General features: G+C 43.8%; 2 protein-coding genes across 2 annotated transcripts in view; one reads left to right on the top strand and one right to left on the bottom strand.

The window, feature by feature from the left end:
* LOC128701660 (cytadherence high molecular weight protein 1-like) overlaps window positions 1-10,067 on the top strand; it is a 71,486-nt gene extending 61,419 nt beyond the window's left edge. The window contains exons 5-6 of the mRNA XM_070101682.1: window positions 6,620-6,668; window positions 8,939-10,067. Coding sequence (XP_069957783.1) covers window positions 6,620-6,668; window positions 8,939-9,144 — 255 coding nt within the window. The 3' untranslated portion in view covers window positions 9,145-10,067. The remainder of the gene's footprint in view (window positions 1-6,619; window positions 6,669-8,938) is intronic.
* Tsp26A (Tetraspanin 26A) overlaps window positions 1-26,805 on the bottom strand; it is a 257,157-nt gene that overhangs the window by 172,006 nt on the left and 58,346 nt on the right. The window lies entirely within an intron of this gene.

The following is a 26,805-nucleotide window of genomic DNA, read 5'->3' as shown; positions in this document are numbered from 1 at the left end:
GTATTCATTGTATTCATATATCGTCTTTTTTCAGTATACTAGTATTAAGCAGGTGTGGCGCCAGAATTTCTGTACTGGAGGGCTTAGCGGTGACTATTTGGTTGGAAAGGTGGCTAGCAGACCTGTTTTGAAGCAGCATTATTATTATTAGTATTTAATTTAGGGAGCTGAGGGATTTTTTGAGAGGCTTCAGCCAGGCGCTGCCCTGGTACTATTTTTTTCTCATCCTTGGTATTATGATAATAAGGAGCTATGATCAAGGTCGAAATATATAGAAAACTTTTTTTTTTCCTGTCCACGTCTTCATGCGGGTTGGTTCCTATTACTGACCAGTGTTAAATGACATTTTGATTTTCCTGCTTAATATTATGCATTTACGGCTGGGATTATAATAAAACGTTTTGGTTCGTTCATACACGCACGCAAGCGTTATATTGAGGTAGCTGTGGATGAAAAAATTGACTTGATAATAACAAAACCGTCAAGAAAATGGAATTTTAATTAAAGACGCTTGAGCAGAGACTAGAACCTATTTCAATTATTTTAAGGAAACGGGCGGGTTCTAGACGTTTGGAAGAGGGAGAGCTAGATACCGCAAGTGACTGTAATAACGGAATTGAGAAGATTGTGGATGAAGTGTATTAGCCAAGTACGATCTTTGTTTAAGTCATGAAGGATAAGGAAATTAAGCAAGCGACCGAAGAAATGACTATCGAAGCTATTGGTACTAGATCAGCTTAATGGAAAAAGAAAGTTTAGAGGGACAAAATTATGGTTATAATGATCGTTGACAAGCCAAGGCATGGTGCACTCTGGGAGTAAAAAATTACTTAACAGAAGCTGAGTAGGGAAATTGATATCGAACTTGGAAAGTAAAAGAGCAAGGAACAGAGTGGAGATAATGTGAATGTAGGTATGTGGAATCTCGTAATCTCACATAGGGTGGTCTTGTTGCCCAAGACTCACAGAGATTAAGAAATGTCACGGAATTTGGCATTATTGAGGTGGCCTATAGTTTAGTTGTAGAACATTTAGTTGGCAACCAAAGGTACGCGGGTTCTATTCGCAGGCAGGCCTAGACGTATGCGCAAGTCTCCTTATATCTGCAGCCTATGTTCACCTACAAATTTAAAAAAAAAAAAAAAATGGATGTTAGTCGACTGTAAAAGTAAAATTTCTCCTGCCAGTACCATTACACAATCCCTGTAACAAAGGAAAAAAATCAAAGAGTACATTGCCATTTTGGAGACTCAACATATAGAACAGCAACCATGTTAAACCTCTTGAACCTCTATATAAGCTTTGTATGTCAATGCTTCTCCTTGACTAGTGCTCGGCACCAACCAGCCCACATTCACACCAGAGATGGCAGTTCATAAGTGATAGTAACTAGCTATGCTGGAAAGAAACCTTTAAAGTTTCCTTGTTGAAATGCTTGAGGATATCTTCGTTGCCCTACTGAAGTCTTACCAGCTCAGGCTGACGGATTTGAACTCTTCTATGAGCTTTGTCCTGTGTGATGGAATATGACAGAAACCTGGCTAGCTTTTGTTCCCACTAATTGGATACATCTGCAGAACACTGCAGATGTACCCAATCTTGTTAAATACAAACATTAACTCCCACATCTCCCAAGTCTCCCTTCCATTCCCAACTCGTCTCGACCATTCAGTCCTCTCACTCTCGCTTAAGTTCCACCACTCATAAGCATGAGAAATGTATAGAACAAACCTAATGTAAAAAAATTGAAAGGTTAGAAATTGAATATCTACAAATTAGGACGGAAGCAGACAGAATTAAACTCAGAAGAATCAAAATAATTTCATATTTACATCAGGAAAACCTTGCGGCAAGCAGGGCTACACACCGAAAATGGCAGAGTTTGCACTGAAGGAAGGACAGTGCAAGAGGAACGTTGAAACATTGCAATAACTAGGAAAGAAGATATATGGTAAAACTTGAAACAAAGACATCATAGTAAATTTAGGAATAGAGGCGTTAAAATACTGTGTGAGCCAGGGTCTAATATTTCTAGCACACTCAACATATATCTGCCATACCTTTAGGGCTCAAAATTTTGCCTATAATTCATAAGTAACCAGTTGCCCATATAACCATTTTTACATGGTTAGCTGGACTTGAGTCCTGGAAATGGGAAGTACAATGCCTGCACTTTAAAGGAGGGGTTTGGGATATTGGCAGTTTGGAGGTTAACTTTTAAACTGTCGTATCTGAGCGCCTCTGCAGACAGTGATTATATATGAGTGAGGTGAAAGTGTTGAATGCTGAAAGTATTTTCTTTTTGGGTCACCCTGCCTGGGTGGGAGACGACCGATGTGTTGAAAAAAAAAATTAGCATTGTCATTTTGTATAATTCCTTTGCCTGACAGCATCATATTTGAGAAACAATAGAGGGAATATAAATGTATAAATTCAAGGATTATGTGGTGTAAAATAATGGTTGGGTGTGAAAAGTGGGTTATAGTAAGTGCTTATGCACCTGGAGAAGAGAGAATGTAGAGGAGAGAGAGATTTTGGGAAATGTTGAGTGCGTGGGGAGTTTTGAACCAAGTGAGAGAGTACTTGTGGTTGGGGATCTCAATGCTAAAGTGGGTAAAAATGTTGTGGAGGGAGTAGTAGGTAAATTTGGGGTGCCAGGGGTAAATGAAAATGGGGAGCCTTTAATTGAGCTATGTGTAGAAAGAGGTTTGGTAATAAGTAATACATATTTTATGAAAAAAAGAGGATAAGTATATAAGGTATGATACAGCACGTAATGAAAGTAGTTTGTTAGATTATATGTTGATGGGTAGGCTTCAGGCTCTACATGTTTATAGAGGGGCTACGGATGTATCGGATAATTATTTAGTTGTAGCTACAGTTAGAGTAAGAGGTAGATGGGACAAAAAGAAAATGGCAACAGCAAGTAAGAGAGGTGAAAGTGTATAAACTAAGGGAGGAGGAAGTTCGGGTGAGATATAAGCAACTATTGGCAGAAGTGTGGGATAATGCAAGTATGAATTGTGGAGGGGGAAGGGGTTGAAGAGGGTTGGGATAATTTTGAAAATACAGTATTAGAATGTGGGGCAGAAATTTGTGGATATAGGAGGGTGGGGGCAGGAGGAAAGAGGAGTGATTGGTGGAATGAAGTAAAGGGTGTGATAAAAGAGAAAAAGGTAGCTTATGAGAGGTTTTTTACACAGCAGAAGTGTTGTAAGAAGAGCAGTGTATATGTAGAGTAAAAGAAAGGTGAAGAGAGTGGTGAGAGAGTGCAAAAGGAGAGCAGATGAAATAGTGGGAGAGGCACTGGCAAGAAATTTTGCTGAAAATAAAAAAAAAAGTGGAGCGAGATAAACATGTTAAGAAAGCCTAGGGAACGAATGGATTTGTCAGTTAAAAACAGTAAGGGAGTTAATAGACGGGGAGCTGGAGGTATTGGGTAGATGGCGGGAATATTTTGAGGAACTTTTAAATGTCGGTGATGAAAGAGGCGGTACTTTCATGCACTGGCCAGGGAGGTATGACATCTTTTAGGAGTGAAGAAGAGCAGGATGTGAGTGGGGGGGAGGTGCATGAGGCATTACGTAGAATGAAAGGGGGTAAAGCAGCAGGAACTGACGGGATCATGACAAATGTTAAAAGCAGGGGGGAGGGGATCTTGTGTTGGAGTGGTTGGTATTTTTGTTTAATAAATGCATGAGGGTATCAAATGATTTAAAGAAAAATTGGATACCAAATTGAGGAGGAGGAGTATGGAAGAAGTGAATGTTTTCAGATACTTGGGAGTTGACGTGTCGGCGGATGGGTTTATGAAGGATGAGGTTAATCATAGAATTGATGAGGGAAAAAAGGTGAGTGGTGCGTTGAGGTATAAGTGGAGTCAAAAAAACGTTATCTATGGAGGCAAAGAAGGGAATGTATGAAAGTATAGTAGTACCAACACTCTTATGTGGATGTGAAGCTTGGGTGGTAAATGCAGCAGCGAGGAGACGGTTGGAGGCAGTGGGGATGTCCTGTCTAAGGGCAATGTGTGGTGTAAATATTATGCAGAAAATTCGGAGTGTGGAAATTAGGAAAAGGTGTGGAGTTAATAAAAGTATTAGTCAGAGGGCAGAAGAGGGGTTGTTGAGGTGGTTTAGTCATTTAGAGAGAATGGATCAAAGTAGAATGACATGGAAAGCATATAAATCTATAGGGAAAGGAAGGCGGGGTAGGGGTCGTCCTCGAAAGGGTTGGAGAGAGGGGTTAAAAGAGGTTTTCTGGGCGAGGGGCATGGACTTCCAGCAAGCGTGCGTGAGCGTGTTAGATAGTGAATGGAGGCGAATGATACTTGGGACCTGACGGTCTGTTGGAGTGTGAACAGGGTAATATTTAGTGAAGGGATTCAGGGAAACCGGTTATTTTCATATAGTCGGACTTGAGTCCTGGAAATGGGAAGTACAATGCCTGCACTTTAAAGGAGGGGTTTGGGATATTGGCAGTTTGGAGGGATATGTTGTGTATCTTTATACGTATATGCTTCTAAACTGTTGTATTCTGAGCACCTCTGCAAAAACAGTGATAATGTGTGAGTGTGGTGAAAGTGTTGAATGATAATGAAAGTATTTTCTTTTTGGGGATTTTCTTTCTTTTTTGGGTCACCCTGCCTCGGTGGGAGACGGCCGACTTGTTGAAAAAAAAAATGCATGAAAGAGGGGAAGGTACCTAGGGATTGGCAAAGAGCATGTATAGTTCCTTTATATAAAGAGAAGGGGGACAAGAGAGATTGTAAAAATTATAGGGGAATAAGTTTATTGAGTATAACAGGTAAAGTGTACGGTATGGTTATTATTGAAAGAATTAGGGGTAAGAGAGAGTAGGACTGCAGATGAGCAAGGAGGCTTTAGAGTGGTAGGGGATGTATAGATCGAGTGTTTACATTAAAGCATATATGTGAACAGTATTTAGGTAAAGGTAGGGAAGTTTTTATTGCATTTATGAATTTAGAAAAGGCATATGATAGAGTGGATAGAGGAGCAATGTGGCAGATGTTGCAAGTATATGGAATAGGTAGTTACTAAATGCTGTAAAAAGTATTTTGAGGCTCAGGTTAGGGTGTGTAGAAGAGAGGGAGAATACTTCCCCGGAAAAGTAGGTCTTAGACAGGGATGTGTAATGTCACCATGGTTGTTTAATATATTTATAGATGGAGTTTTGAAAGAAGTAAATGCTAGGGTGTTAGGGAGAAGGGTGGGATTAAATTACGGGGATTCAAATACAAAATGGGAGTTGACAAAGTTACTTTTTGCTGTTGATACTGTGCTTATGGGAGACTAAAGAAAAGTTGCAAAGGTCAGTGGATGAGTTTGGGAGGGTGTGTAAAGGTAGAAAGTTGAAAGTGAACATGGGTAAGAGTTAGTTGATGAGGGTATCAAAAGATTTAAAGAAAAATTGGATATCACATTGGAGAGAGGGAGTATGGAAGAAGTGAATGCTCTCAGATATTTGGGAGTTGGCGTGTCAGCAGATGGATTTATGAAGGATGAGGCTAATCATAGAATTGAAAGAAAAAAGGCGAGTGGTGCATTGAGGTATTTGTGAAGACAAAAAACGTTATAAACGGAGGTAAAGAAGGGAATGTATGAAAATATAGTGGTAGCAACACTCTTATATGGGTATGAAGCTTGGGTTGCAAATGCTGCAGCGAGGCGGCGGATGGAGGCGGTGGAGATGTCCTGTCTAAGGGCAATGTGTAGTGTAAATATTATGCAGAGGATTCGGAGTGTGAAAATTAGGAGAAGGTGTGGAGTTAATAAAAGAATTAGTCAGAGGGCGGAAGAGGGGTTGAGGTGGTTTGGTCATTTAGAGAAAATGGATCAAAGTAGAATGACTTGGAGAGCGTATAATCTGTAGGGAAAGGAAGGCGGAGTAGGAGTCGTCCTCGAAAAGGTTGGATGGAGGGGGTAAAGGAGGTTTTGTGGGCGAGGGGCTTGGACTTCCAGCAAGCGTGTGTGAGCGTGTTAGATAGGGGTGAATGGAGACGAATGGTTTTTGGGACACGAGCTTTTGGAGTGTGAGCAGGGTAATATTTAGTGAAAGTATTCAGGAATACCTGTTATTTTTATATAGCCGCACTTGAGTACTGGAAATAGGAAGTACAATACCTGCACTTTAAAGGAGAGGTTTGGATATTGGCAGTTTGGAGAGATATGTTATATATCTTCATATATGCTTCTAAACTGTTGTATCTGGGCGCCTCTGCAAAGACAGTGATTATGCATGAGTGAAGTGAAAGTATTGAATGATGAAAAGTATTTTCTTTTTGGGGATTTTTTATTTCTTTTTGGGTCACCCTGCCTCGGTGGGAGACGGCTGACTTGTTGAAAAAAAAATGTTGATTTTATAAATATATCTGGTAGGGAGCCACTTCCTTATCTTACTGTTCTTTACTGTAGTAACGAAGTAAAATTCATGAACGACCTATTTTCTTTGTCATATAGCTTTATTTTATTTATTGTATAATAATGGCATTGTTGTAATAACAGTACACTATAATTAAACTTTTCTTTAAACCTTCCATTTTTTATTTTGCTTTTACCTCAGACTAATGAATGTATTTTCATAATTATCTTTACAACAGGGAGTTGATATTGTGCTGGGAATGTTGATGACCGGACGAAACAGTTTTGGTAAGTACACACATTTTTATTCTGTGCCATTCTAATTTGACTTGTCATATTAATTTCTTCGAAGGCTGTTTGAGAATATATATATATGTCGTGCCGAATATGTAAAACTGGTCAATTAGCAAGAACTCTTTTAAAATTAAGTCCTTTCTAAAATTTTCTCTTATACGTTTAAAGATATATTTTTTTCATTAATGTTAGTGAAAATTTTTTTTATTTTGCACCTAAAGAATCTTAGAAAACTTACCTAACCTTATTATAACAAGAACAATTTATTTTAGCCTAACCCAACTATATATATTTTAGATTTGTTTACAATAATTTAATACTAAACAAACACAGATAAATATATTTTTTTCGTTAGGTTCAGAGTTATTTTGGCGAAATTATTGCATACACAAATTTTCACTTGTCATATATGGCAAGATGAGTGTTGCTATTTTAGCCAAGATCGCAAGTTCTGCCTATTCGGCACGACATATATATATATATATATATATATATATATATATATATATATATATATATATATATATATATATATATATATACATATATATATATATAAATATATGGATAATGAGAACCTTCAAAACTAGGGAGGCCAAGCCCATGATGACACTCTTCAGGTCACTTGTTCTATCTAGGCTGGAATATTGCTGCACACTAACAGCACCTTTCAAGGCAAGTGAAATTGCTGACCTAGAAAATGTACAGAGAACCTTCACGGCGCGCATAACGGAGATAAAACACCTCAATTACTGGGAGCGCTTGAGGTTCCTAAACCTGTATTCCCTGGAACGCAGGCGGGAGAGATACATGATTATATACACCTGGAAAATCCTAGAGGGACTAGTACCGAACTTGCACACGAAAATCACTCACTACGAAAGCAAAAGACTTGGCAGACGTGGCAACATCCCCCCAATGAAAAGCAGGGGTGTCACTAGCACGTTAAGAGACCATACAATAAGTGTCAGGGGCCCGAGACTGCTCAACTGCCTCCCAGCATACATAAGGGGGATTACCAACAGACCCCTGGCAGTCTTCAAGCTGGCACTGGACAAGCACCTAAAGTCGGTTCCTGACCAGCCGGGCTGTGGCTCGTACGTTGGTTTGCGTGCAGCCAACAGCAACAGCCTGGTTGATCAGGCTCTGATCCACCAGGAGGCCTGGTCACAGACCGGGCCGCGGGGGCATTGACCCCCCGGAACTCTCTCCAGGTAAACTCCAGGTATATATATAAATAATATTATATATATTTCAACACGTCGGTCGTCTCCCACCGAGGCAGGGTGACCCAAAAAGAAAATCCTCCCAAAAAAGAAAAATACTGTCATTCAACACTTTCACAGCACACATAATCACTGTTTGCAGAGGCGCTCAGGTACGACAGTTTAGAAGTCCCTCCAAACTGCCGATATCCCAAACCCCTCCTTTAAAGTGCAGGCATTGTACTTCCCATTATATATACATATATTGTGCCGAATAGGTAAAACTTCCGATTTTGGCTTAAATAGCAACGCTTTTCTTGCCGAATAAGGCAAGCGAAAATTTGTGTATACGCTAATTTCGCAGAATTCATTCTGAACCTAACGAAAAAAAATATATTTCATTGTTTATTAAATTATTGTAAACTTATCTAAACTATTTAGTTGGATTAGGCTAAATTAAATTGTGCTAGGTAAGCTTTCTAGGGTTCTTTTGGTACAAAATTATTAATTTTTACATTAACATAAATTAAAAAAATATATCTTTAAACGTAAGAGGAAATTTTAGAAAGGACTTAAAACTTTAAATGAGTTCTTGTTAATTGACCAATTTTACCTATTGGACATGACATATATGTAGACAAAATACATATATATTATATACATACAGTCATAACATCCATTATATATAAAATTTGCATGGTACATGTGGGCTAGTGTTTGTCGTTATTAAGTATTAGGCACCGCTGAAGAATGCTTTCTGTGAAGCTCTTTGAGAATATGTATATATGATATATATTGACACTCAAGTTACGGTTGCAATGTTTGGATATTTTATTTAAAGTTAGTTTTGTTCGTCTTTCAATAAGCTTAATAGAGCTCCTGGCTTGTTGCAAGTTAATCCATTTACCTACAGCGAAGGGATTTTGATCCGAAGAACTGGACCTACCCTCCTCTTCCTTGGATCAAATCTGATTGCCTTCCATTCAGCAGAGCCTGCATGACCTTTGGGGTTTAGCGTTTTCCCGTGGATTTAATAACAATCACTTTTTTTTCCCACAGACTACATTCAACCCCCTACGACACAGCAACCTGTCAGACATCGGTACACAGTCTACCTCTTTGAACAGCGAATTAGCGAAAACCCAGAGTTTCAGTCTATTCCCAAGAGTATTAATGACGGCAACAACTTTGATATCAGTCAGTACATCAAGGAACATAATCTTTGCGGACCCACTGCACATACTGTGTTCTACACCCAGAAATAAATAAAGCTTTTAAGCAACCTATAAATACACTCAGCCTTGAGTGAACCTCGACCAAACTATAACCACACCTAACCTTTACTGAATAAAGCTTGATCAGCTTACATCGACACTTGGCCTTAAATGAAGCTTGGCCAGTTTACAACCATTTACTGCTGTTTATTTTAAACCTTTTTTATTTTAAACAATTTGTGGAAGAGGAAATGTAGATAAATTTATTTGAATTGGGAGCTTAATTATTAGCAACCCTACTCGCTTATGAAGAATATTACCGTCATATTCTTTAACTATTGCTGATTTATGTTGCCTACACTATACACAGTAGAATGAGCTGGCTACTGCTATGTATAAAAGTAAATTGACATGTAATATGCAATTCAGATAGTGTATTGCGTCAGAGGTTAAGGACTTTTTCTGTATGCAGCATATTAAAGGTAATTGCTAAAACAGTATTTGTAATAAAGTTGGTAGAATTACCGACAATATGTAAAGTAAAAGGACACAAGTGCAACTAATGTGACATTTATTGTGGCAACGTTTCGCTCTCCAGGAGCTTTATCAAGCCTGGAGAGCGAAACGTTGCCACAATAAATGTCACATTAGTTGCACTTGTGTCCTTTTACTTTACAAAACAGTATTTATATCAAAATAATTTTCTGTTCAAATAGAACTGGTTGAATTATTGAAATGTTTGTAGGATGCACATGTGTTGTAAAGTAACATCATATTTGCAGTAATCTACTTGAATTGCGCTTTGCAAAGTTTTTTTTTTTCAAAGAAGCCGAATTGTTTTAAAATATTTTTTTGTTGTCAAACGACTAAGTAATAATTCATTGGATTCCACATGTCTGAAACTTTGCTTTCTTATTGATAAGTAATGGATTTTGTAAATCAATCAATGCTGTAAATAAATACGTGAATGAAAAGCTTCTAATTTTATTTACGCAGTGACATAATTTTCTCAAGCTGTTATTTGATGAGCCTCCAATTTTTACTTTAATACAAACTGACAAAGAACATTTTACCAAATACGACAATTTTTCCATACATATCTAGAAATGTACCGCAGTGAAGAGGACAAACTTGCCCCGTTAGTGAAGAGGACAAACTTGCCTCGTTAGTGAAGAGGACAAACTTGCCTCGTTAGTGAAGAGGACAAACTTGCCTCGTTAGTGAAGAGGACAAACTTGCCTCGTTAGTGAAGAGGACAAACTTGCCTCGTCAGTGAAGAGGACAAACTTGCCTCGTTAGTGAAGAGGACAAACTTGCCTCGTTAGTGAAGAGGACAAACTTGCCTCGTCAGTGAAGAGGACAAACTTGCCTCGTCAGTGAAGAGGACAAACTTGCCCCGTTAGTGAAGAGGACAAACTTGCCCCGTTAGTGAAGAGGACAAACTTGCCTCGTCAGTGAAGAGGACAAAGTTGCCTCGTCAGTGAAGAGGACAAAGTTGCCTCGTTAGTGAAGAGGACAAACTTGCCTCGTTAGTGAAGAGGACAAACTTGCCCCGTTAGTGAAGAGGACAAACTTGCCCCATTAGTGAAGAGGACAAACTTGCCTCGTTAGTGAAGAGGACAAACTTGCCTCGTTAGTGAAGAGGACAAACTTGCCTCGTTAGTGAAGAGGACAAACTTGCCTCGTTAGTGAAGAGGACAAACTTGCCTCGTTAGTGAAGAGGACAAACTTGCCTCGTCAGTGAAGAGGACAAACTTGCCTCGTTAGTGAAGAGGACAAACTTGCCTCGTTAGTGAAGAGGACAAACTTGCCTCGTCAGTGAAGAGGACAAACTTGCCTCGTCAGTGAAGAGGACAAACTTGCCCCGTTAGTGAAGAGGACAAACTTGCCCCGTTAGTGAAGAGGACAAACTTGCCTCGTCAGTGAAGAGGACAAAGTTGCCTCGTCAGTGAAGAGGACAAAGTTGCCTCGTTAGTGAAGAGGACAAACTTGCCTCGTTAGTGAAGAGGACAAACTTGCCCCGTTAGTGAAGAGGACAAACTTGCCCCGTTAGTGAAGAGGACAAACTTGCCCCGTTAGTGAAGAGGACAAACTTGCCTCGTTAGTGAAGAGGACAAAGTTGCCTCGTCAGTGAAGAGGACAAAGTTGCCTCGTCAGTGAAGAGGACAAAGTTGCCTCGTCATTGAAGAGGACAAAGTTGCCTCGTCATTGAAGAGGACAAAGTTGCCCTGTCATTGAAGAGGACAAACTTGCCTCGTCATTGAAGAGGACAAAGTTGCCTCGTCAGTGAAGAGGACAAACTTGCCCCGTCAGTGAAGAGGACAAACTTGCCTCGTCAGTGAAGAGGACAAACTTGCCCCGTCAGTGAAGAGGACAAACTTGCCCCGTCAGTTAAGAGGACAAACTTGCCCCGTCAGTGAAGAGGACAAACTTGCCTCGTCAGTGAAGAGGACAAACTTGCCCCGTCAGTGAAGAGGACAAACTTGCCCCGTCAGTGAAGAGGACAAACTTGCCTCGTCAGTGAAGAGGACAAACTTGCCTCGTCAGTGAAGAGGACAAACTTGCCCCGTCAGTGAAGAGGACAAACTTGCATCGTTAGTGAAGAGGACAAACTTGCCTCGTCAGTGAAGAGGACAAACTTGCCTCGTCAGTGAAGAGGACAAACTTGCCTCGTCATTGAAGAGGACAAACTTGCCTCGTCATTGAAGAGGACAAACTTGCCTCGTCATTGAAGAGGACAAACTTGCCTCGTCAGTGAAGAGGACAAACTTGCCTCGTCAGTGAAGAGGACAAACTTGCCTCGTCATTGAAGAGGACAAACTTGCCTCGTCATTGAAGAGGACAAACTTGCCTCGTCAGTGAAGAGGACAAACTTGCCCCGTCAGTGAAGAGGACAAACTTGCCTCGTCAGTGAAGAGGACAAACTTGCCTCGTCAGTGAAGAGGACAAACTTGCCTCGTCAGTGAAGAGGACAAACTTGCCTCGTCAGTGAAGAGGACAAACTTGCCTCGTCAGTGAAGAGGACAAACTTGCCTCGTCAGTGAAGAGGACAAACTTGCCTCGTCAGTGAAGAGGACAAACTTGCCTCGTCAGTGAAGAGGACAAACTTGCCTCGTCAGTGAAGAGGACAAACTTGCCTCGTCAGTGAAGAGGACAAACTTGCCTCGTCAGTGAAGAGGACAAACTTGCCTCGTCAGTGAAGAGGACAAACTTGCCTCGTCAGTGAAGAGGACAAACTTGCCTCGTCAGTGAAGAGGACAAACTTGCCCCGTCAGTGAAGAGGACAAACTTGCCTCGTCAGTGAAGAGGACAAACTTGCCTCGTCAGTGAAGAGGACAAACTTGCCTCGTCAGTGAAGAGGACAAACTTGCCTCGTCAGTGAAGAGGACAAACTTGCCTCGTCAGTGAAGAGGACAAACTTGCCTCGTCAGTGAAGAGGACAAACTTGCCTCGTCAGTGAAGAGGATAAACTTGCCTCGTCAGTGAAGAGGACAAACTTGCCCCGTCAGTGAAGAGGACAAAGTTGCCTCGTTAGTGAAGAGGACAAACTTGCCTCGTCAGTGAAGAGGACAAACTTGCCCCGTCAGTGAAGAGGACAAACTTGCCTCGTCAGTGAAGAGGACAAACTTGCCTCGTCAGTGAAGAGGACAAACTTGCCTCGTCAGTGAAGAGGACAAAGTTGCCTCGTCAGTGAAGAGGACAAAGTTGCCCCGTCAGTGAAGAGGACAAAGTTGCCTCGTCAGTGAAGAGGACAAACTTGCCTCGTCAGTGAAGAGGACAAACTTGCCCCGTCAGTGAAGAGGACAAACTTGCCTCGTCAGTGAAGAGGACAAACTTGCCTCGTCAGTGAAGAGGACAAACTTGCCTCGTCAGTGAAGAGGACAAAGTTGCCTCGTCAGTGAAGAGGACAAACTTGCCCCGTCAGTGAAGAGGACAAAGTTGCCTCGTTAGTGAAGAGGACAAACTTGCCTCGTCAGTGAAGAGGACAAACTTGCCTCGTCAGTGAAGAGGACAAACTTGCCTCGTCAGTGAAGAGGACAAAGTTGCCTCGTCAGTGAAGAGGACAAAGTTGCCTCGTCAGTGAAGAGGACAAAGTTGCCTCGTCATTGAAGAGGACAAACTTGCCTCGTCAGTGAAGAGGACAAACTTGCCTCGTCAGTGAAGAGGACAAACTTGCCTCGTCAGTGAAGAGGACAAACTTGCCTCGTCAGTGAAGAGGACAAACTTGCCTCGTCAGTGAAGAGGACAAAGTTGCCTCGTCAGTGAAGAGGACAAAGTTGCCTCGTCATTGAAGAGGACAAACTTGCCTCGTCAGTGAAGAGGACAAAGTTGCCTCGTCAGTGAAGAGGACAAACTTGCCTCGTCATTGAAGAGGAGAAACTTGCCTCGTCAGTGAAGAGGACAAAGTTGCCTCGTCAGTGAAGAGGACAAACTTGCCTCGTCATTGAAGAGGACAAACTTGCCTCGTCAGTGAAGAGGACAAACTTGCCTCGTCAGTGAAGAGGACAAACTTGCCTCGTCAGTGAAGAGGACAAACTTGCCTCGTCAGTGAAGAGGACAAACTTGCCTCGTCAGTGAAGAGGACAAACTTGCCTCGTCAGTGAAGAGGACAAACTTGCCTCGTCAGTGAAGAGGACAAACTTGCCTCGTCAGTGAAGAGGACAAACTTGCCTCGTCAGTGAAGAGGACAAACTTGCCTCGTCAGTGAAGAGGACAAACTTGCCTCGTCAGTGAAGAGGACAAACTTGCCTCGTCAGTGAAGAGGACAAACTTGCCTCGTCAGTGAAGAGGACAAACTTGCCTCGTCAGTGAAGAGGACAAACTTGCCTCGTCAGTGAAGAGGACAAACTTGCCTCGTCAGTGAAGAGGACAAACTTGCCTCGTCAGTGAAGAGGACAAACTTGCCTCGTCAGTGAAGAGGACAAACTTGCCTCGTCAGTGAAGAGGACAAACTTGCCTCGTCAGTGAAGAGGACAAACTTGCCTCGTCAGTGAAGAGGACAAACTTGCCTCGTCAGTGAAGAGGAAAAACTTGCCTCGTCAGTGAAGAGGACAAACTTGCCTCGTCAGTGAAGAGGACAAACTTGCCTCGTCAGTGAAGAGGACAAACTTGCCTCGTCAGTGAAGAGGACAAACTTGCCTCGTCAGTGAAGAGGACAAACTTGCCTCGTCAGTGAAGAGGACAAAGTTGCCTCGTTAGTGAAGAGGACAAACTTGCCTCGTCATTGAAGAGGACAAACTTGCCTCGTCAGTGAAGAGGACAAACTTGCCTCGTCAGTGAAGAGGACAAACTTGCCTCGTCAGTGAAGAGGACAAACTTGCCTCGTCAGTGAAGAGGACAAACTTGCCCCGTCAGTGAAGAGGACAAAGTTGCCTCGTTAGTGAAGAGGACAAACTTGCCTCGTCAGTGAAGAGGACAAACTTGCCCCGTCAGTGAAGAGGACAAACTTGCCTCGTCAGTGAAGAGGACAAACTTGCCTCGTCAGTGAAGAGGACAAACTTGCCTCGTCAGTGAAGAGGACAAAGTTGCCTCGTCAGTGAAGAGGACAAACTTGCCCCGTCAGTGAAGAGGACAAAGTTGCCTCGTTAGTGAAGAGGACAAACTTGCCTCGTCAGTGAAGAGGACAAACTTGCCCCGTCAGTGAAGAGGACAAACTTGCCTCGTTAGTGAAGAGGACAAACTTGCCTCGTCAGTGAAGAGGACAAACTTGCCTCGTCAGTGAAGAGGACAAAGTTGCCTCGTCAGTGAAGAGGACAAACTTGCCCCGTCAGTGAAGAGGACAAAGTTGCCTCGTTAGTGAAGAGGACAAACTTGCCTCGTCAGTGAAGAGGACAAACTTGCCTCGTCAGTGAAGAGGACAAAGTTGCCTCGTCAGTGAAGAGGACAAAGTTGCCTCGTCAGTGAAGAGGACAAAGTTGCCTCGTCAGTGAAGAGGACAAAGTTGCCTCGTCATTGAAGAGGACAAACTTGCCTCGTCAGTGAAGAGGACAAACTTGCCTCGTCAGTGAAGAGGACAAACTTGCCTCGTCAGTGAAGAGGACAAACTTGCCTCGTCAGTGAAGAGGACAAAGTTGCCTCGTCAGTGAAGAGGACAAAGTTGCCTCGTCAGTGAAGAGGACAAAGTTGCCTCGTCAGTGAAGAGGACAAACTTGCCTCGTCAGTGAAGAGGACAAAGTTGCCTCGTCAGTGAAGAGGACAAACTTGCCTCGTCATTGAAGAGGACAAACTTGCCTCGTCAGTGAAGAGGACAAAGTTGCCTCGTCAGTGAAGAGGACAAACTTGCCTCGTCATTGAAGAGGACAAACTTGCCTCGTCAGTGAAGAGGACAAACTTGCCTCGTCAGTGAAGAGGACAAACTTGCCTCGTCAGTGAAGAGGACAAACTTGCCTCGTCAGTGAAGAGGACAAACTTGCCTCGTCAGTGAAGAGGACAAACTTGCCTCGTCAGTGAAGAGGACAAACTTGCCTCGTCAGTGAAGAGGACAAACTTGCCTCGTCAGTGAAGAGGACAAACTTGCCTCGTCAGTGAAGAGGACAAACTTGCCTCGTCAGTGAAGAGGACAAACTTGCCTCGTCAGTGAAGAGGACAAACTTGCCTCGTCAGTGAAGAGGACAAACTTGCCTCGTCAGTGAAGAGGACAAACTTGCCTCGTCAGTGAAGAGGACAAACTTGCCCCGTCAGTGAAGAGGACAAACTTGCCTCGTTAGTGAAGAGGACAAACTTGCCTCGTCAGTGAAGAGGACAAACTTGCCTCGTCAATGAAGAGGACAAACTTGCCTCGTCAGTGAAGAGGACAAACTTGCCTCGTCAGTGAAGAGGACAAACTTGCCTCGTCAGTGAAGAGGACAAACTTGCCTCGTCATTGAAGAGGACAAACTTGCCCCGTCAGTGAAGAGGACAAAGTTGACTCGTCATTGAAGAGGACAAACTTGCCTCGTCAATGAAGAGGACAAACTTGCCTCGTCATTGAAGAGGACAAACTTGCCTCGTCATTGAAGAGGACAAACTTGCCTCGTCATTGAAGAGGACAAACTTGCCTCGTCAGTGAAGAGGACAAACTTGCCTCGTCATTGAAGAGGACAAACTTGCCTCGTCAGTGAAGAGGACAAACTTGCCTCGTCAGTGAAGAGGACAAACTTGCCTCGTCATTGAAGAGGACAAACTTGCCTCGTCAGTGAAGAGGACAAACTTGCCTCGTCAGTGAAGAGGACAAACTTGCCTCGTCAGTGAAGAGGACAAACTTGCCTCGTCAGTGAAGAGGACAAACTTGCCTCGTCAGTGTTCTTTACTTAGACAATTGTCCTCTTAAAGGAGATGAGTAATACAGGTAAAAACGTCTTGATGAAAGTCACGGGAGCTATCCCATTTTGAAGGCGCTGTATGACTTACGGGTTTAGAACTTCCCCGTGGATATTAAAAAAAAATTACCCTTCAAGGTTATTGAAGGGCTCTTCATCCAGAAAACTGGAGCCAGCTATCGTGTCCTTGAATAGGATCTGTCTTCCATTTCACAAGGCGCTTCATGCCCTTTAGGGGGCTTTAAAATTACAGTATATTCCTGAAAGGAAGGCACCTTGATGATGGTGAGCTCTTGATCCAAGGAACTGAACCCGTCTCCTCGTTACCAGATGCTCTTTGGTTCAACTCTTGTCAAGGAAAATGTATTTTATCCACCGTTCACTTGACAGACTAAGAGTTCAGAGTTTAGCTTATTTCAAAGTGCAGCACTGAGGTATATACCAGCAGCCAGGAGAACACGAGCACCAGGTGTAGAGTTCTTGTATATCTCGACTCTGAATTCTGGTCCCTCGATTGTGAGCTGCGAGGCTCTCACACAAAAGTATAAACATTATACTCATGGAGGAAGCGCTAAACTCGTAGGGATCATACAACACCTGGGGAAAGGAAGGTAATAAGTAACAAAAAAAGGCACAATACCGTGACTAGAACGATACACAACCCGCACATAAAAGAGAGAAGCTTACGGCGACGTTTCGGTCCGACTTGGACCATTTACAAAGTCACTTGCTCTCCCTCTGTAGGCACCTAGCTCCCTTGCAGTGCTCCCCTTTCTTTGTATTTGACTGGCTCGTCTTCCTTATTCCCCACTTCTACCACTACCACTACTACCTCTACTACTACTACTACTACTACTACTACTACTGCTACTACTACTACTTCCACCACTACCTCTTCCTGCCTATATATAGCCGTCCTGCTCCACTTCTGGTTAGTGTGACTTTGTAAATGGTCCAAGTCGGACCGAAACGTCGTCATAAGCTTCTCTCTTTTATGTGCGGGTTATTTGTGTAAGGTAATAAGTTTGATCCAAGGAAGGGAAGAATATCTCTCAAACCCATCACAGGCAACCCTTAAAAGAACAGGAGTCTTGCGTGTGCAGCTGCCATCCCACTTATCTTTTGTGAAGACCAAGTTAAAAGTTATGAGGATGAATACTAACATTAGAGAAAACCTACTCCCGGAGCTCGGTCATGGCGTTTGCCTGGTCAACCAGGCTGTTGCTGCTGGTGGCCCGCTGCCCCACATATCCATCACAGCCTAGTTGATCTGGCACCTGATGAAGATACTTGTTAAGTTCCCTCCCTGATGCTGGTGAAAGCCTCTTGATGCAAAAAATTGGACCTACATTCTCTCCTCGGCTCAAACCTGATTACCACCTGTTCTCCAGACGCTGCATAAACCCAGTGTGGGCTTAGCGCTTCCCCTTGCATGTGATAATAATATGAGCCTATCATGAGGCATGTTCAGGTCATAGCTCACTCTGGCTAGGTTATAGCACTTCCATAACTCGTACGGATTTAGTGCTTACTTTTAATATATAAAAAATATACCTTTATGCTCCCCTTTTAACTGTCATCCAACAACACTGCTGAAGTATTCGATTTTGTTAAAAATTTCTACACAACTATGTTCACTAATTAATTTCTAACTTGTTGCTTTCTTCGCCTCGTTTATTTAATCCTTATTCAGCATTATGATAATAATGACGTACATCTTAAAACGTTGGAAAAGTCACGTATAGCACATCTTTTATTATTATATTTTACCAACGAGAAACGTAATAAAATTCATGAAAAATAAAAGGCACTGTAAGTCTCTCTTTTTCCACCATTCACCCCTTGAAGGAGGTGCCATGACGCCTGTGAGGGGGCGTTTGATCAAAGAAATGGGACCTCCACGCCTTTCCTGGACCGAAGCCGATTTCCTTCCATTTTCCAGGCGCTGTTTAACCCCCTACCGGTTTAGCTCTTTCCTTTGAAAATAACGAGTAAAAATAATAATTCCCCTAAAGTAAGGTTCCTTGATGCTGGTGAGGGGCTCCTGATTCAGGAATTGGACCTGTGCTCCAATTCCATGAATCGAGCTTGAATGCCTTCCATTTCCCCAGGCGCTGTATGTCCCTCACGGGTTTAATGCTCCCTATGAATGTAATAATAGTAATAATCTCCATTAGTTGCCTTACCCATACTTAAATCATCTTAGAGTGGATGGGCATCCGGCCAGGTGAACAGTCTTGGCTGGACTGGGGCTGGGTGGGAGCCTGCCTTTCGCTGGTTGGGTGGGTGGGTGGGTATGAGCTTCATGGCCGTCGACCACCTGACTGGCCTATCAGCTTATATAGCAGCAGGAGCGACGGCGGTGGGGTCGTCTGCCCGCCCGCCGGTCCCACCATGTCCTAAACTGGACCAACTCCTGGGGAGGTTTGAGGGTATGGAGGGAGGGGGAAGGAGAGAGCAATGAAAAAAGGGTATTTAAGTTGGTGGTTTATTCGTCAGAAAACTGAACAAGTGCCTCTTGACACTGGTCTATCAAATGATGGCCAGTAACTGGCTTAGAAGCTAGTTTTACAGGCTATTTAAAAAGAGGATCTTAACCTTGTAGTTTCTACGATAGTTCCATATATTAAACGTTATCTAGACCCCCACACTGGCCTCCCTAATGAGGAACGTTGGGGAGTATTAGAAGGGAGGGGGAAGAGTGGAAATTACCTGGTCAAGTAAGTTTTTTTAATTAACGTCATTAGTTACACGGATACCTTTTACCCAACACTTCAATACTTCCAGCAGGTACTGGATTTTCTTACACAAGACTAGAGTGTTTTATTTTTTACACAGGATATGATATTCCAGGTGCTGGAGCGACACTCTAGTCAAACCTGATTACCTAATCATTCCTTAGGCTCTAAATGACCCCTACGGGTTTACCGCATCACCCCGATTAAAGTAAAAAACTGTACGAGGGTTACTAAAGCTCCATGTCACCTGTACACCACCAGTGTGGATAATGTTGATTATTAATAGAGGGATTAAAGTTAATTCTCATTGTACACACTCTGAAAGACATACACTTCTGTGTGTATACATAGATATACACTTCTTGGTACCTTGGGGCATGGTAGCAAGTAGTGGTGTGCATGGACTGGAGGACAGGGCATGATATCTGGGTCGTAGGTAGTGGCATATGTGGGTGTCATGATCTCCGGCAATGAGCATGACGAGAGGAATGACACCTGGCGAACAGTGTCGGATACGTAAATGAGGCAACTATCCTGGTACACATATACACACGAGAAAGAATAAGCTCTTATTCTATTTTTCTTTGGATCAAACCAGATTACTACCTATTCCCCAGGCGTATTATGACCCCTAAGTGTTTAGCACTTCCCAGTGAATAATAATAATAATAATTTACAAATGTCAAGAATAGTATGGGTCCCAATACCGATCCTTGCTGGACCCCACTAGTCACCTTTGCTGAGCTTGATACTTCCTACCTTACAATGTTTTCCGTTCCTCAGATAGTCCTTGACCCACTGAAGAACTTTTCCTTTTACCTCTGCCTATATATAGTCACCTAATTGTGCTCCCCTAGTTGTCGATTCACAGCTCTTGGTCCCTCCTCAATTTTTATCGACAGGTTTTTACTATGGAGAAGGGGGAGTGTCAGTGGGAGGGAGTGTATGTGGGTGAGGGAGTGTGGGTGAGGGAGTGTGTGTGGGTGTGAGTGCATGTGGGTTAATGTGTATGAGTGGGTGGTTGATAGTGTGTGATTAAGTTTGTATATGAGCACGTGTGTCTGTGTTGACGGGTGACTGTAAATATGTGTGTGTGTGTATGTGTCGGCACTTGGCCCCTCTCAATTACTCACGACTTACTCTTATAACTGTAAAGAATCTGCTTCCACTACTTCTTCATCCAGATCATTCCACTTTCTAACCGCTCTCAGACTTGAGGAAGTATTATTATCTGACACCCCGTTGACTCATTTGCTTTCATCTCCATGTTCCCGGTCCCCTTCTCTCGAGCAGTCTCTCCCCGTCTTCCTTATCAAGTTCTCTGAACACCTTGTACGTCGTAATATCTTTCTTGATTCGCCTCTCATTCATTGTTTTAAAGTTTAGTTCATTAAGTCTTTCCTCTTAGTTCCGGGACTAGTCACAAGACTTTCTCTAATTTCTGGAGGTTTTGCCCAGTGAGGGATGTATGCTGGTTGTGTATCGCTGTTGGGTCTGGTATTCGTCAAGTACAGGGCCCTGAGGAACTCGTTGAGATAATGTCGTTCTGAAGTTTGCCTTAAGTTTATCGGTAGTTATTTGGTTAATAGATCCCTCCGGTCACATGCTTGGTGTTATGTTTACCCTGGGTATTTTTAATTTTCTAAGATCTGTGGACTCCGGTTTCCCAATCTGTACTTCATGTACTGTCTTCTTGCTCCTTCCTCGATTTTCATACGCTTGCGTGAATCAAAGTCCAAAAATTATCTTACTGACCATTCCTGAAGTCTGTCCAATATTTATTCCGTCCAAAAACAGGTTTGCACGATTCTGTATTGCCATGCATGTTCACGTATGTTGGGAACAGTACCGGTCCCACTATAACCTTGTGGGACACCCCTCGTCACGCTTGCTCATCCTGGCATCTCTTCCCGGAATATCACTCTCCTTCCGCTTAGATATTCCTTGTGTGGGTGTGTGCGCGTGGGTGAGTCTGCGTCGGCTAGTGTTTGCGTGGGCGGGTGAGTGTCTGCGGGTATGTTGTGTGTGGGTAGGCCAGTGTGTGGGTAGGCCGGAGTGTGGGTAGGCCGGAGTGTGGGTAGGCCAGGACAGCGGGAGTGTCAGGTGAGTAGGTGTGGTGGTGAGGAGGGAGGTGTGAGCGACGAGTCAACTCCAGTGCCTTGATAGTCGTGGCTGCGGGCTGACTCAAGCCTGGCTCCTCTTCCGCCCCCAACACACGCGGTGGGCGGTGCGTATACCCACACACACACACCACACATACACACACACACACACCCACACACACGCACACACACCCACTCAGACTCAACACTCAAGACGTCCTCAACTCCTTGGCGACCATTCTTCCTCCATCCCTCGAGCGGAACAGTGGTACAGCCCGAGGAAGAATTCCTGAGGAGGGGATGCACCTTGATGCCACATACAAAGTGTCCGCTCACGGTGTGGCTGTGGAGTAATGTGGCTTTAGTATGGCCCCGCGCGCCATATCAACCCAGTCCACAGTGAAATGCGTGCTCATTCAACCCTCAAACTACCTTGAAAATAAGTTTCATGTGCAATTTACGTGAAGGAAGCCTGGGACAGCTTCTGTTGTGGTCACGGCAGTGCGTGTAGAATGATTCTCCTGAAATATGTTTGTGAGTTCAGTTTTCAGTGAAAATATACAGCAAAGAACATGCAGTATTAAGTGCACTAAAGTGTTGCCTGCTGACCTACGGTGACCTACGGTGACCCACGACCTCAGGTGACCCACGACCTGGAGTGACCTGTGTGGATTTACAACAATGCTCTCTGCTGGTTTCTCCTTAGTAAGTATTTGAGTAAACAATTTTCCGGTCCAGACTTATAACGGTGTCTCTAAATATTTTTAACAGGTGCTAAAATGTGTGGACAGAGATTGACAAAACGTGTTCAGTTAGCACGTGTGTGTGTGTGTGTGTGTGTGTGTGTGTGTGTACTCACCTATTTGTACTCACCTATTTGTGGTTGCAGGGGTCGAGTCTTAGCTCCTGGCCCCGCCTCTTCACCGGTTGCTACTGGGCCCTCTCTCTCCCCGCTCCATGAGCTTTATCAAACCTCGTCTTAAAACTGTGTATGGTTCCTGCCTCCACTACGTCATTTTCTAGGCTATTCCACTGCCTTACAACTCTATGACTGAAGAAATACTTCCTAATATCTCTCTGACTCATTTGTGTCTTCAACTTCCAATTGTGGCCTCTTGTTTCTGTGTCTCCTCCCTGGAACATCCTGTCTTTGTCCACCTTGTCTATTCCACGCAGTATTTTATATGTCGTTATCATGTCTCCCCTGACCCTCCTGTCCTCCAGTGTCGTCAGGCCGATTTCCCTTAATCTTTCTTCATAGGACATTCCCCTTAGCTCTGGAACTAACCTTGTCGCAAACCTTTGTACTTTCTCTAGTTTCTTGACGTGCTTTATCAAGTGCGGGTTCCAAACAGGTGCTGCATACCCCAGTATGGGCCTGACATACACGGTGTACAGTGTCTTGAACGATTCCTTACTAAGGTATCGGAATGCTGTTCTCAGGTTTGCCAGGCGCCCATATGCTGCAGCAGTTATCTGGTTGATGTGTGCTTCCGGAGACATGCTCGGTGTTATACTCACCCCAAGATCTTTCTCCTTGAGTGAGGTTTGCAGTCTTTGGCCACCTAGCCTATACTCGGTCTGTGGTCTTCTGTGCCCTTCCCCTATCTTCGTGACTTTGCATTTGGCAGGATTAAATTCGAGAAGCCATTTGCTGGACCAGGTGTCCAGTCTGTCCAGGTCTCTTTGAAGTCCTGCCTGGTCCTCATCAGATTTAATTCTCCTCATTAACTTCACATCATCTGCAAACGGACACTTCTGAGTCTAACCCTTCCGTCATGTCGTTCACATGTGTGTGTGTACTCACCTAGTTGAGGTTGCGGGGGTCGAGTCCGAGCTCCTGGCCCCGCCACACACTGTGTGTGTGTGTGTGTGTGTGTGTGTGTGTGTGTGTGTGTGTGTGTGTGTGTGTGTGTGTGTGGTGTGTGCGTGTGTGTGTGTGTGTGTGTGGTGTGTGTATGGTGTGTGTGTGTGTGGTGTGTGTATGGTGTGTGTGTGTGTGTGTGTGTGTGTGTGTGTGTGTGTGTGTGTGTGTGTGTGTGTGTGTGTGGTGCGTGTGTGGTGTGTGTGTGTGTGTATGTGTATGTGTGTGTGTGTGTGTGTGTGTGTGTGTGTGTGTGTGTGTGTGTGTGTGTGTGTGTGTGTGTGTGTGCGTGCGCTCACCTATATGTGGTTGCAGGGGTCGAGTTATAGCTCCTGGCCCCAGTCTCTACGCTGGCCTCTACTAGGTTCACTCTCCCGGCTTCAAGAGCCTTATCGTACCTCTTCTTAAAGCTATGCATGGATCCTGCCTCCATTACTTTACTCTCCAGACTGTTCCACTTCCTGACACCCTAGAAGGTTTAGCGCTTTTTTTCGATAATAATAATAATCACTTCCTGACAACTCTAAGGCTGAAGGAATATTTCCTAACGTTAATACTTATGACTCTTATGAGTTTTCAACTTGTAGTTGTGACTCTTGTTGCTGTGTCCCATTTCTCAAACATTCTGACACTGTTCACCTTGTCAATTCCTCTCAGGATTTTATACATCGTTATTATGTCCTTCCTTTCCCTCTTGGCCTCCAGTGTCGTCAGGTCGAGTTCCTTTAGCCTCTCCTCATAGGACATACCCCTTAGTTCCGGGACTAGTCTTGTTGCAAACTTTTGCACTTCCATAATTTCTTGACTTGTTTGACCAGGTGCGAGTTCCATACTGGTGCTACGTACTCCAACATGGGTCTGACGTACACAGTGTAAAGTGTCTTTACTTAGATGTCGAACTGCAGTTATTAGGTTGATGTGCACCTCAGAGATGTGCTTTGTTTGATACTCACTCCAAGATCCTTTTACTTGAGTGAAGTTTGCAGCCTTTGACCCTCTAGGCTGTACTCCGTCTGCGGTCTTTTTTTTTGTCTTTCCCCAAGCTTTGCAGACCTGGAGAGTGTACAAAGAACTTTCACGGCGCATATAAGCACGATAAGGCACCTAAATTACTGGGAACGGTTGAAGGTTCTTGATCTGTATTCCCTGGAACGCAGGCAAGAGGGATACATGATCATATACACTTGGAAGGTCCTGGAGGGATTAGTACCAAACCTGCACACGAAAATCACTCCCGATGAAAGCAAAAGACTCGGCAGGAGCTGCAACATTTCCCCAATGAAAAGCAGGGGCGCCACGAGTACAGAGACAACACAATAAGTGTTCGGGGTCCAAGACTGTTCAACTGCCTCCCAGCATACATAAGGGGGATTACCAATAGACCCCTGGCTGTCTTCAAGAAGGCACTGGACAGGCACCTAAAGTCAGTACCTGGCCAACCAGGCTGTGGTTCGCACGTCAGCTTGCGTGTGGCCAGTAGTAACAGCCTGGTTCATCAGATCCTGATCCACCGTGAGGCCTGGTCTCAGACTGAGCCGCGGGGGCGTTGACCCCCGAAACCCTCTCCAGGTAAACTCCAGGTAAGCTTAATAACTTTGCACTTGGTGGTTAAATTCCAAGAGCCATTTATCAGACCAGGCTTGCAGCCTGTCCGGATCCCCTTGTAGGCTTACTTGATCCTCGTCCTCGTATTCTCCTCATTAGTTTCACTTCATCTGCGAATAGTGACACCTCTGACTACCTTCCGTCATGTCACTCACATATACAAAAAACAGCACTGGCCCTAGGACTGACCCTTGTGGAACCCCACTCGACACATGCGCTAACTCTGACACCTCATCGCGTACTATCACTCGTTTCCTTCCTGTCAGGTATTCCCTAATTCATTGACATACTTCTCCTGTTATTCCTGCTTTTTCCTCTAGTTTTTGTACCGGTCTCTTGTGTGGTACTGTGTTAAAAGCCTTCTTACAGGCCAAGAAATTTCAATGTACCTATCCCTCTCTCTCCTGTCCTACTTCTGTTACGTTGTCGTAGAACTCCAGTTGGTTTGTGTGTGTTCACCAAACTGTGCTTGAAGGAGTCGAGTCTCTGCTCCAAGCCCTGCATCTTAAGTTATTTCCACCGACATCATTGGTTTCTGGTTTCCTTGATTTTATCATATCTACCCCTGAGATAATGTTTGACGTTTTCCTTCTCCACTTCCTGATCCAAGTCATTCCACTTTTCACCCAGCCTGAGATTAATGAAGTACTTCCTAGCCTCACTCTGCCTCATCTGTGTAGTTAGCTTTTACCCGTGTCCCTTTGTTCCTGCTCCACACACTTCAAATAATCTATCCCTATCTTCCCTATCAGTCAGGATTAAAACTGTGTGCTCCTCTAGTTGTAGAGTTGAGTTCTATCTCTTGGGGGGCCCACCTTCGCATCTCGATTAACTGGTGTGGCTTACTCCCTTCTTTTATTAGCTTCATTATGTCCTTTTTTTCCACTTCCTGTATTGAGTTGACCTCCGTTGCCTCCCTTCTTAACTTAATAAATTTATTGACAACTCTCGTACTATAGATGTTTTCCTTGTCTTCCGTAGCGTTATTTGAACTAGTATCAGTTGTGTTTCCGCGTTTTGAGTGTTCACATCTCAAACAATTTGTCACTATCAACTTAGGTTCTGCATTTTATAAATTGTGATCAAGACTCCTCGGGTTCTCCCGTCATACATTGGCGTAAGATATAATTCAATTTGTATGTGCATATTAGCCATCGTAGTTCTGAGCTAAGCCTTCTAGCAAACAACTAAACTCTATCAAATTTCTTTGTATGGTCGATAAAATGAAGGTCGTATACTGGGGCAACATTCTTCAGTAATGGTTATTATACCTTTGTGGATGTACAGTGATTTGAATGCTCCCGAGCTCAGTTTCCTGACGGCTGCTTTTTTTTTTATTATATCTGATAGTTTACTATATGGTCGATGATATATCTATGTGCGTTTCATCCTAAATATTTAGTGAATGTTCGCCTCTGGGCTCTCTGTGAGTACAAGTTGTCTCCCTCTCACGTAGTACTCTACCTCTGGCCTCTCCTCTCAGATGGTCTCCCTCTAGCTTGTCTCTGGTGGTCTCCCTCTAGCTTGTCTCAGGTGGTCTCCCTCTAGCTTGTCTCAGGTGGTCTCCCTCTAGCTTGTCTCAGGTGGTCTCCCTCTAGCTTGTCCCAGGTGGTCTCCCTCTAGCTTGTCTCAGGTGGTCTCCCTCTAGCTTGTCTCAGGTGGTCTCCCTCTAGCTTGTCTCAGGTGGTCTTCCTCTAGCTTGTCCCAGGTGGTCTCCCTCTAGCTTGTCTCAGATGGTCTCCCTCTAGCTTGTCTCAGGTGGTCTCCCTCTAGCTTGTCTCAGATGGTCTCCCTCTAGCTTGTCTCAGGTGGTCTCCCTCTAGCTTGTCTCAGATGGTCTCCCTCTAGCTTGTCTCAGGTGGTCTCCCTCTAGCTTGTCTCGGGTGGTCTCCCTTTAGTTTGTCTCAGGTGGTCTTCCTCTAGCTTGTCTCAGGTGGTACTCTTTCTCTAGCTTCTCTCTTTCTCAAGCCTCCTACCTTCTCATCCCATTCTCAAAACCTTGCAAATGGATTACAGTAGCTACTTGTTGAGCCATTAATGAAGCACATTCAAGTCCCAATGAAGCGTGTTGCATTCCTCTTCTATCCTTATTCCCTTCATTAGTT

Source organism: Cherax quadricarinatus, chromosome 78 (assembly GCF_038502225.1).
Source record: "Cherax quadricarinatus isolate ZL_2023a chromosome 78, ASM3850222v1, whole genome shotgun sequence".
In the NCBI taxonomy this organism is placed as follows: domain Eukaryota; kingdom Metazoa; phylum Arthropoda; class Malacostraca; order Decapoda; family Parastacidae; genus Cherax; species Cherax quadricarinatus.
This window is presented reverse-complemented; position numbering and strand designations above follow the sequence as displayed.